At 55.4% G+C, this 10,622-nt stretch overlaps 1 protein-coding gene across 1 annotated transcript; it reads left to right on the top strand.

Annotated features, from left to right (window-relative positions):
* Nucleotides 1-7,011: 7,011 nt before the first annotated feature.
* Hspb7 (heat shock protein family B (small) member 7) lies at nt 7,012-10,293 on the top strand. Its single transcript, XM_027399920.2, has 3 exons — nt 7,012-7,705; nt 8,231-8,364; nt 9,570-10,293. The coding sequence occupies exons 1-3, from the start codon at nt 7,510-7,512 to the stop codon at nt 9,747-9,749; spliced, it is 510 nt and encodes a 169-aa protein (XP_027255721.1). The 5' UTR covers nt 7,012-7,509; the 3' UTR covers nt 9,750-10,293.
* The last annotated feature ends 329 nt before the right edge of the window (nt 10,294-10,622 follow it).

The raw sequence follows: 10,622 nt of genomic DNA, 5'->3' as shown, positions 1-10,622 counted from the left end.
TGTTTCTCTGACAACAGGTGGACAGTTCTTGGTGAGCCGCTGTGCACCTGTGCCCGCTTCTAGGCTATTCCAATGTTCTCTGGTTTTTAAGCAAAAGAGAAAGCTGTGTGTTCCGTGCCTGTGCACGCTCCCACATGACCCAGAGGGATTGTGTGTGCATGTCTGATCCGGAAGGTTCTGTTTAGATGCAAGGTGGTCATTCTGATATGTCCTTCGTCCAGAAGCCCCAGTCAGAACCAACTCCCTGTTCTAACTCCCACTGCTAACCCCTGAGACACTAGACTCTTTCTACTTCACAGAGTGGTCATTTTGCCCAGGGATAGCCTGTCTCTGTGGGGTCCCCATGGGCACCTGTGACGTCCCATGGCCATTCTCTGGAGGCCAGAAGACAGAAGACCCCCCTCTAAGTCCTGAAGGAGATTCTTGAAGGAAACCCCTCAAGGTCCCACACCCGTCCTCTCCATGTTTGCATGGCCCCCGAAGATGCTGTCCAAGTCCAAGTCCCTGCCCAACTCAGCACCCAGCTGACCCTCACCTGCCACTGCGTCCTGCTGAAGCCCAGACAGGACCTCCCTCCGACACAGCTTCTTTGTTTGTGGCACCTGTGCACCTGGACAGGTGTGCCCTCCACCAATCAACACCCTCCCCTCCCCTCCTGGGGTTAAGGAAGCCATTAAGAATGTCCTTGAGAAACTGGTCCGAACTCACCAGACTGACTGGCCAGGAAGCTACTGAGGAGTTGGGAGGGGCAGATTGTCTCAGCTAGAGAGCTCGGCGGAAGCGGATGGAGCATGTGCCCATGCTGTAGGTCCCTGGGGCCTCCTGGGGTCTGGGCCTGGGAACAGGAGCCTCTGAACATGCAGGATAGTGAGGGTCCTGTACTGTAGCTGAGCCTTGGGGTCTGGGCTCTCAGCTGAACACAGAAAGGGGTGTCAAAGTATAAGAGGGAGGGGAGGAGAGGAGCAGTAGGCACATGGGTAGAGGGGCAATGGGGTCACCATGGCGGGTCCCACTATACTCAGAACTGCCCCAAATGACTGAGTTCTCCCCAATCCAGGGAGATGGCCCATAACGGCATCTCAGAACTGTGAGGCTTCTTGTCTGAGATCACAGAGGCCAGACAGAGTGGTGGCATGTACCCAATACCACCACCTCAGGGACCCTAGAGGCTGAGGGGCAGAAGCAGGATTCCTGCCATGGTTTGCCTGACACCTAAGCATGCACACTCTTCTGGGGGCTCACTTTGACAGTCACATCTTTTTTTGGGGGGGAAAGGGGTTTGAGACAGGGTTTCTCTGTAGTGTTTTGGAGTCTGTCCTGGAACTTGGTCTGTTCCTTTAACTCACAGAGATCCGCCTGCCTCCGCCTCCCGAATGCTGGGATTAAAGGCGTGTGACACCAACGCCCTGGCAACAGTCCCATCTTGTTCAGGGGTGGGGAGGACGATGAGAGTGGTGACCTGGGAGGGCTGGAGGTCACAAGGCAAGGGAATGAGTGAACTTTTCACCCAGTCCCCAAATCTTAGAAAACTGCCCTTCTCCCTAGGAGCTGTGGGTCTGGCTGGGCCCTCTGAGAAAATGTCACAGGGAGATAGCAAAGGAGAGAGAGAGAGAGAGAGAGAGAGAGAGAGAGAGAGAGAGAGAGAGAGAGAGAGTGCTTGTGCATATATGTACACATTTATGTGTTACTTGTGTGTCTGTGTGCTTGTATCTGGGGGTGTATGTATGCGTACATATGAGTGTATGTGTATGCGTGTATGCATGTGTGTATGTGTGTGAATACGTATGTGCATTGTATATGCATACACATGTATGTGTGTGCATATGTATCTATGTGTGCGAATGCATCTGTGAGTATGTATACGTGTGTGTGTCTGTGTGTGTGTGTCTGTGTGTGTGTCTGTGTGTGTGTGTGTGTGTGTGAATGCATCTGTGGGTATGTATACGTGTGTGTGTGTGTGTGTGTGTGTGTGTGTGTCTGTGTCTGTGTCTGTGTCTGTGTCTGTGTCTGTGTGTGTCTCTGTGTGTGTGTGTGTCTGTGTGTGTGAATGCATCTGTGGGTATGTATACGTGTGTGTGTCTCTGTGTGTGTGTGTTGGCAGCACTGCTCTGCTGTTCAGTGGCGTCCACACCCTTGTGGGTTGGAATAATGACAGCAGTTTGGAGATGCTTGATGAAAGTCGTCGGAGAAATGTGTCACTTACTGATGGTCACACAACAGAGGCTGAGCTTGGGCCCAGACTGTGTCCCATCTTCAAGCTCCCAAGGAAATGAACACAATATAAAGAGTTTGTGCCTGGGGCTCCTTTAGAAGATTTCGGGGATGTTAATGCATCCCAGTTAGTGCCTGCCTAGCATGCATGAGGCCCTGCCCAGGGTGGTGGCACATGCCTGCAATCCTGGTTCTTGGGAGGTCAGATGAGAAATTCATGGTCCTCTTCCTCTACATAGCAAACTGGAGCACAGCCTGTGCTACATGAGAACTGTATTGAGAAGGAGGAGGAGGAGGGGGAGAAAGAGGAGGAGGAGGGGGGAGGAGGAGGAGGGGGAGGAGGAAGAGGAGGAGGAGGACGTGGACATGAAGAGGGGAAAGAAAAATCTAGGCAAGGGGTAATTCGCCCTCTCCCCTTGCCACCCTGTCAAAGCCACCACTCTGAAAATCCTGTTCCTCCGGTGACCGATTAAAATCCAAGACTTAATGGCCTGTAGCCCTAGTTACTTCAAAATAGGAGCAGGTATGTTTTCTGTGGTGTAGAGGGGGCAGGAGCCTGCCGTTCTGCGCAGCCAGGGGCACCCTCCCCTTACCCAGCTGTCAACAGATGGTTAGTTGTTCTGTTGACAACCCAAACATGTCTCTCGTCTTGGCAGCTAGCTGGCACTGGTGCCAGAGCTAACCCTCATGCGTCCACACCCCACTGTGAGCACCAGGAAACTGAGACAGGGTTGTCAGGGGTTCCTGTGCTCAGGGTAAGTCCCTCCCAATGCACTAACCCTAACTGCCAGTCCCCCTACCCCTAAGGTTTTCCTCCTACGTCCTAAGTGCCTGAGGAACAGGGGCTGCTGTCCTGTCAGAACAGGTCTGAAGCCAGAGCATACATGCCACCTGACTCCTTCCTTGTCTGGAGCCTTACTCGCTCTTGTCATGTGAACCCTGCAGCATGGGCCTGCCTGTATTTTATTCATCCAAGTCTCCCAGGCCTAAACCTCGCCCAGGAGGCATTTTGTAAACGGATTCCTACTCTGGCCTTCAGGCTGGCTGTGCAGAGAGCTGAGGGGAAAGAATTCCTGGTCCTCAGAACCCCACATCAGAATCACGTTATTGATTGATTGTATTATTAAATCATCAAGTTTGTTTTGGGCCAGAAAGATGGTTCAGCAGCTAAGAGCACTTGTTCTTTTTTTTTTTTTAAGATTTATTTATTTATTTGTACATATGAGTGCTTGATCTGTATGCACCCCTTTATACCAGAAGAGGGCACCAGATCCCATGGGAGCCACCATGTGGTTGCTGGGACTTGAACCCAGGACCTCCTCTGGAAGAGCATCCAGTGCTCCTAACCTCTGAGCCATCTCTCCAGCCCCAGCACTTTTTCTTGAAGAGGACCCCGGCTTGGTTCCCAGCCCCCACATGGGTAATTCACAATCATCTGTAACTCCAGTTCCAGGGATCCAACATGGGCACAGAGTGTTCACGTGGTACACATGTGTACATGCAGACAAAACACACATAAAATTAAAAGATGAAAAAATTGAATAAAGACGCAAAAGTTTTATTTCATTTTTAATTATGTGTCTGTGTGTGGGTGCATTAGTGGACTGCCCACAGAGGTCAGAGGCAGGTGTAGCATCCCCTGGAGCTGAAGTTATAGGTGGTTATAAGCCGCCTACTGTGGGTGCTGGGAACCAAACTTAGGTCCTCTGCAAAAGCGGTGTGCTGAGTCATCTCTCCAGCCCCTCAGATCCGTGTGCTGAGTCATCTCTCCAGCCCCTCAGATCCGTGTGCTGAGGTGCACCTGTGTTTGTGAAAATGCTCCCAGGGAGGAAGATGCCCCAAAGTCAAGAGACTGGGCTACCATCTTTTTTGGAGTTCTTGGCTTTTTGGGGGGGGGGGTTGAGACAGGGCTTCTCTGTGTAGCCTTGGCCATCCTGGAACTCGCTCTGTAGACCAGGCTGGCCTCAAACACACAGAGATTCACCTGCCTCTGCCTCCTGAGTGCTGGAATTAAAGGCGTGTCCACAACCACAGCCCAGTTTGACTTTTTAAAAAAATATACTTTATTATTCTATGTGTATAAGTGTATGCCCATCTGTGTGTCTGTGTGCCACATACATGCCTGGTGTTCCTTGTAGAAGCCAGAGAGGGGATTGGATCCCCTGAACCTGGAGATACAGAGGGTTGTGAGTCACCATGTGGGGGCTGGGAATTGAACCCTGGTCCTCTGGAAGAGCAGTTGGTGCTCTTTTTTATTTTGTTTTTTTTTTTTTTTTCGAGATAGGGTTTCTCTGTGTAGCTTTGGAGCCTGTCCTGGCACTCGCTCTGGAGACCAGGCTTGCCTTGAACTCACAGAGATCTGCCTGCCTCTGCCTCCTGAGTGCTGGGATTAAAGGTGTGCGCCACTAATGCCGGGCGCATCCAGTGCTCTTAACTTGTGTACACTCAGCTCACCCTCACCACACCCTGCCGCCCTCTCATCTCATCCACTCCATCACTGTTCCCCCTCTCTATGCAAATGTCCCTCTGTTCCCAGGCCCCAGGCAGACAGCCACAGCTGCTGTGTGCTCTTGTTAGCAAGGCCAGGTCATACCCAGGTGACAGTGCCCCAACACACGCCTCCACACGCCTCCACACGCCACCACACGCCTCCACACGCCTCCACACGCCACCACACGCCACCACACGCCTCCACACGCCTCCACGCCTCCACACGCCACCACACGCCTCACACGCCACACGCCGCCACACGCCGCCACACGCCGCACACGCCGCCACACGCCGCACACGCGCCACACGCCGCAACACGCCGCACAGCCACACGCCTCCACACGCCACGACGCTCCACACACGCCGCCCACACACGCCGCCACACGCCTCCCACACGCACCGCACCACAGCCTCCACACGCCACACCCCACGCCACCACCGCCCACACACGCCCACACACGCCACACGCCACACACGCCTCCACACGCCTCCACACGCCTCCACACGCCTCCACACGCCTCCACACGCCTCCACACGCCCACCACATGCCCTCCACACGCCACCACACGCCTCCACACGCCGTCACACGCCTCCACACGCCATCACATGCCTCCCTCCCCGTCCTTCCACTCCCACTGCCCTTCTGTCCCTCTCCTGTGATGTTCCCTGGGCTTTGGAGAGACCTTTGGGGACCATTGTTTTTGTTTTTGTTTCTTTTCAAACAGGATCTCAGAAATAATGACCTCCAACTTCCTATGAAGCCGAGACGGGCCTTGAACTCCTGATCCTCCTGGTATGACAGGCATGCGTCACCACACCCATCTAGGGACTGGATTCCTGTCTCTGTGATCTGACAGAACCTTGCCTGGAGTCAGAGAATGACCTCCATGACCTTTTGAGGTCCTGCCTGGCCACTGAAGCCAGAGGGTTCAATATTTATATGGATGACTCCTCAGGGACGTGGGGGAAAGGAGGGGGACGGTGGGCGGGTGTGGGGAGTGAAGGGAGCTGACACCCAGCAGCAGTGACTCAGGCCCTCAGCACCGTGACAGTGACAGCGTGTCTGCATTTAGCTGTTGGCTCTTGTTTCCCTGGCAGGCTGCTCTGGGGGGCTCCCCACCCGACCCTACCTCTTTTCCTCTCTCCTCAATACCAGTGACTCTCTGAAGCCTTGCCAACTGCCCATCACCCAGGATAGGCCCCGGTTCGGTTCCCAGCCCCCACATGAGTAATTCACCGTTATTCGTAACTCCAGTTCCAGGAGATGTCTAGGGGTGACACATGCCACATGCCTCCACACGCCACCTTTAGCTCCAGCCATCACTCTGACCCCCCAGCTCTGCCCTGTCCTGTCCTGACTTCCCATAGCACCAGATCCAGTCTTAGTTAGCTCTGTGAACCCAGAAACAAGAGGCACAGCCCTCACCTCCAGGGACTCTGGGTTAGTGGGGGAGAGACAGGTGATCCTGACCCAGGAGCGGGGATGAGGGGGTACCAAGAGAGGTGTCAGAACGCACAAAGACTATGTCACACTGTCAAGTATTGGGGACTCAGGACACAAGGAGCCCCTGTAGGCTGCAGCAACTGGAGATTTCCACGGGAGAGAGGATTGGGTGATTATATGGGGAGAAAGCACAAGATTTGTGTTCCAAAACTGCTTGATGGACTGGTGGGCCACCTGCCCCCTGAAAGTGTCTCTCCTGGCTTCTGCCTCCTACCCAGCATCAGAGAGTCTGGAGTTCTACTTAGTAGTCAGTGAAAAGAAAGGGGCTTCTTGGACACAAGGGTCGGGCACATCTCGGGTGGAACCCCAACCATTCTAACGTGCTCAGGCCCAGTCTTTCCCTTCTGGACAGGCTCCATTTCCTGGTCTAGAAACTGACCTAAAAACTCCTCTTTTTGAGCCATGGAAGATGGAAAAGGGCTTTGCTGGGAAGGGACAGCAACACCCAGGGACACCCTGGGAGTCCCTAGTGTTCTCTTTGACCTGTGACTACTACGATCCTGGGCAGGCAACTCCCCTGAGCCTGAGGTGGAGGGACTATTGCTAGCAATTTAGCCTCCTAGACCTTTTAGGATAATTATCAAATTATCTGCCCCTTCCCTGAAGCTGGGCCCAATCCCCTCACCCCCACCCCGCCAGCCCCACCTCCAGCTGCCAGCTTTCTTCTATTCTGCTACAACAGATTCTTAGACCTGAGACGGGAGGGAGGGGTAGATTTGGGGTTCCTGTGGGAGTTGACAGGGGCCACCTATGTGTTCTAGCCCCGCCCCCTGGGCTGTCTCAACCTTTCTGAGGAGATAGCTGAACCTGGAGCTGCAGGTGTCTCACAGAGAGTCAGCAGGGCTCTTGTACATGCCCTCTCCTCAGGAGTCTCATTAGGGAGGCACAGGCCCTGAGAACCAGTCTGAGAGGAGAGTCAGGTCCCTGGCTAGGGAGGGAAACAGCAAACCACAAAGTCCTGGGGCAGGCATAGAGCAAGACTTGCCCTTGCCCTGGCCACTACAGAGGCCCTTGGGGCTGGAGCTCTGGGCTTGGAGTACCAGGCGATGAGCTCAGCCCTCCAACCCGGCCCTTGTGTGTCAGGCTGTCAGCAGGGCCATTTCTCCCAAGAAGATTTCCAGGCCCCTCTGGGCCATGAAGAGGCCTAAATTTAGCGAGCAGACAAGGGGCTGGCCTTGGGCCCAGGGACAGTCAGGCCTTATAAAGCGCTGGCAGTCAGGGCCCCGGCATGCTTCCCTGGAGGCCTGCACCCACACGCTTCTCCAGCCCAGCCCCTGCCTGGACAGGGTCCCTGCTGCCTGTGGATGAGCCACCGGACCTCCTCCGCCTTCAGAGCGGAGAGAAGCTTCCATTCTTCCTCCTCCTCCTCCTCCTCTTCTTCTTCTTCAGCCTCCCGGGCTCTCCCAGCTCAGGACCCACCCATGGAGAAGGCTTTGAGCATGTTTTCAGAGGATTTTGGCAGTTTCATGAGGCCCCACTCGGAGCCCCTGGCCTTCCCAGGCAAGTGCTGGGGCTCTGAGGGGAGGGGAGAGACACAGATAGGAGCGTCTGCTCCAGGGCCTCCCTGAGCAGGCTGTGGCCACCCCACCTGCCAGGAATAGGTGCTGCATGGGTTCTAGGTACATGTGGCTGCCAAGACAGACCTGGCCACCAAGACAGATATATATGGTTAAGATACAGGTGGGCCTCCTGGGGACAATGGTGACCTTAGGGGTGAGATGTGAATCCAGTAGTCCCACACAGCCCATGTCCTAATGGGAGCCCTAGAGGGATAGCTGAGATTGAGGGGTGGCTGGCCCCCCAGAGCTTCCAGGCCTTGGATAAAGGAGAGATCTGCATGTATAGATTACAGATTAAATAGAGTGAGGCTCGCACCCACCCCCAACTCCCTCAAGGTAAGCTGCAGGAGTGAGGAGAGGGGCTCTTGTCTAGGAGAGCCATTCATTTCCCCAAGGGAAGAGCAGAGACCAGGTTTTCAGGTTCGGGGCTTGCTAGGTGCCCAGCTTATAGCAGTTCTGTCCACAGCCCGACCTGGGGGACAAGGCAGTGTCAAGACCCTTGGCGACGCCTATGAGTTTACGGTGGACATGAGAGACTTTTCCCCTGAAGATATTATTGTCACCACCTCCAACAACCATATTGAGGTGCGGGCTGAGAAGGTAAGTCTTGGTCCTGCCCCCCCCCCCAGGGTCCCCACCTTCCCCGGAACTCTGCCTGGTCTAGCTGGCTCTGTGTCCCCTAGTTTCACCCGTCTTCTCCACTGACCACTGTTTCCTTCCCTGTCTGCACGCCTCCGGGACAAACTGCAGCCCATTCCTGGTGGGCTCACAGGCCACGGACCTTCATGGCCCTCTCCAACCTAAGGTTCATAGAACCTGTCTTTTGGAGCCCATGTCATGGCACCTGGGGATCCTCCAGGGATGACAGAGGGATCTTGGGATGTGAGCAGAAGGGACCCTGAGCGGTTGAGACATGAGTGGGTGAGGAGAGAAGGGAAGTGACCATGGTGGAGTAAGGACAGCTCTTTGGCAGAAGGTAGAAGAAGGTGGCAGTGGCTGATCCAACTTGGGCAGCACAGTCCACTCATGGCACCCTCCACCCTTCTTTCAGCCCAGGGCCAGAAGCGTGGGCCCTGTTGTGGTACCTCCACACTGGGCCTGAGGCTGAGCAGGAGCCACGGAGCTCAGAGTCACACCCACCCTGAACCCCACGTACCTTAGTCAGAGTCTCAGGGTAGCTAGATCATCAGAGAATGCATGGCCAGCCGAGACAGTGGCTGCTGCAGTCCTTAGGACCATGCTGATTCTTAGAGGACATTTGCCAAGGCCTCCCTGACCACCTCCCAAGCTTGGCTAGCTCCCCTAATTAGGGCAGGATACTAGGAAGCCCCGCTAGGGGTTCGAGGACTGAGGGCCACTGGCTGCACGTGCCAGCCCCACGTCTCAAGGGTGACTCAGCCAGAAGACTCCGATGGACACTATGTGCTGGCTGGGCTTCGGGGGAGGGCGGTGGCCCTGGTGGTGGACACTCAGGGTGTCTGGGGATCCAGAGGGCACAGCTGTGTCATCTACCCACCACGGCTCAAGAGTCCCAGACTTCCAGCTACTCCTGTGCAAGTTCAACCCTTACAGAGCCCCACCTAACCCATCTTACACACAGCTCCCCTTGGGACCTCTGGAGCCCCTCTGCAGAGCCCTTGGCTCCTGGCCACCGCACACCTCTGGCCAGCTCTTTCACATCTGATAGCAGTGGGGTAACAGGACAGAGAGCAAAGCAGAGACTCTGGCTTGATTTGGGCATGACCAGGACCCAGGATGGGGCAAGGGCTGGGACAGCCACTCCTGACCTGTCATCCCTCCCCCAGCTGGCAGCTGATGGCACGGTCATGAACACCTTTGCTCACAAGTGCCAACTGCCAGACGATGTGGACCCTACATCGGTGACCTCGGCCCTTCGAGAGGATGGCAGCCTCACCATCCGGGCACGGCGCCACCCCCACACAGAACACGTCCAGCAGACCTTCCGGACGGAGATAAAAATCTGAGGGTCTCCCCACCCTTACCCTCCCCTCCCCGAATCTCCTCTACTGGCCTGCTGGTGAGGTCATCCTGACCCCTGACGATGGCCCCCAGAACATCTCAGCCCGGTCCAGTCACTCCACACACTCTTAGGCCCCAGGTGGGTCAACCTCCCCCCAAACTAGGGCCCTCCTCTCCACCCAGGAGCAGTCCCAAGACCCTCTTGTTCTCTCTCAGATAGGATCTCCCTGTCTTAGTTCACAAGAGAGGGGTTGAAGGATGGACTTGGGGAGAAAGTTGAGGGCTAAGCAAATGATCAGTGGACAGAGAAACATCTCTGCAGGGCAGGGGACCAGGGACGACCCTCCTGGCAAGTGGAATATAGGAGCTGGCCACAAGCAGGGCTGCTGGCCTAGGTGGACTGCCTCAGGCAAGCCAGAGAGATAACCATGATTGTCACCTCCCCAGGGCTGCAAGTCTCCAAACCAGGGCTACCTGTCACCCTGGGCCCCAGTCAGCTACTTATGCCAGGCAGGGACACCTGTACCCAGGTGGGGTTTATTAAAATAGCATGAGGCTCCCATCTCCAGCTGCTGGTGCCCTAAGCTCCTGGGTGCCTTCCCCCCCCCCCCGCCCTGCAGGGAGAGTCCCCCTTAGGAAGTGAGAGCAAGAGCAGTCACAGGCCTGCTAATGCACCAATCTTCCCACACAGACGTCGCCATTGCCCTGCCCCTTAAACACTCATTCCCATTGGTTAAAGCCTGATTCAGAATGTTCTAGAATCAGATTGAGCATCTCTATTTTCATCAGTGGGGACGCTGAGTCTCTGAGCCAGTTGGATGCTCGGTTTTGTGGCTGAAGGTTGGCTCTGCACACAGCACTGCCTCGGAGGCCCTCAG

The sequence above is a fragment of the Cricetulus griseus genome, chromosome 2, assembly GCF_003668045.3.
Source record: "Cricetulus griseus strain 17A/GY chromosome 2, alternate assembly CriGri-PICRH-1.0, whole genome shotgun sequence".
NCBI lineage: Eukaryota > Metazoa > Chordata > Mammalia > Rodentia > Cricetidae > Cricetulus > Cricetulus griseus.
The sequence above is the reverse complement of the archived record's forward strand: the minus strand, read 5'-3'. Positions and strand labels throughout refer to the sequence as shown.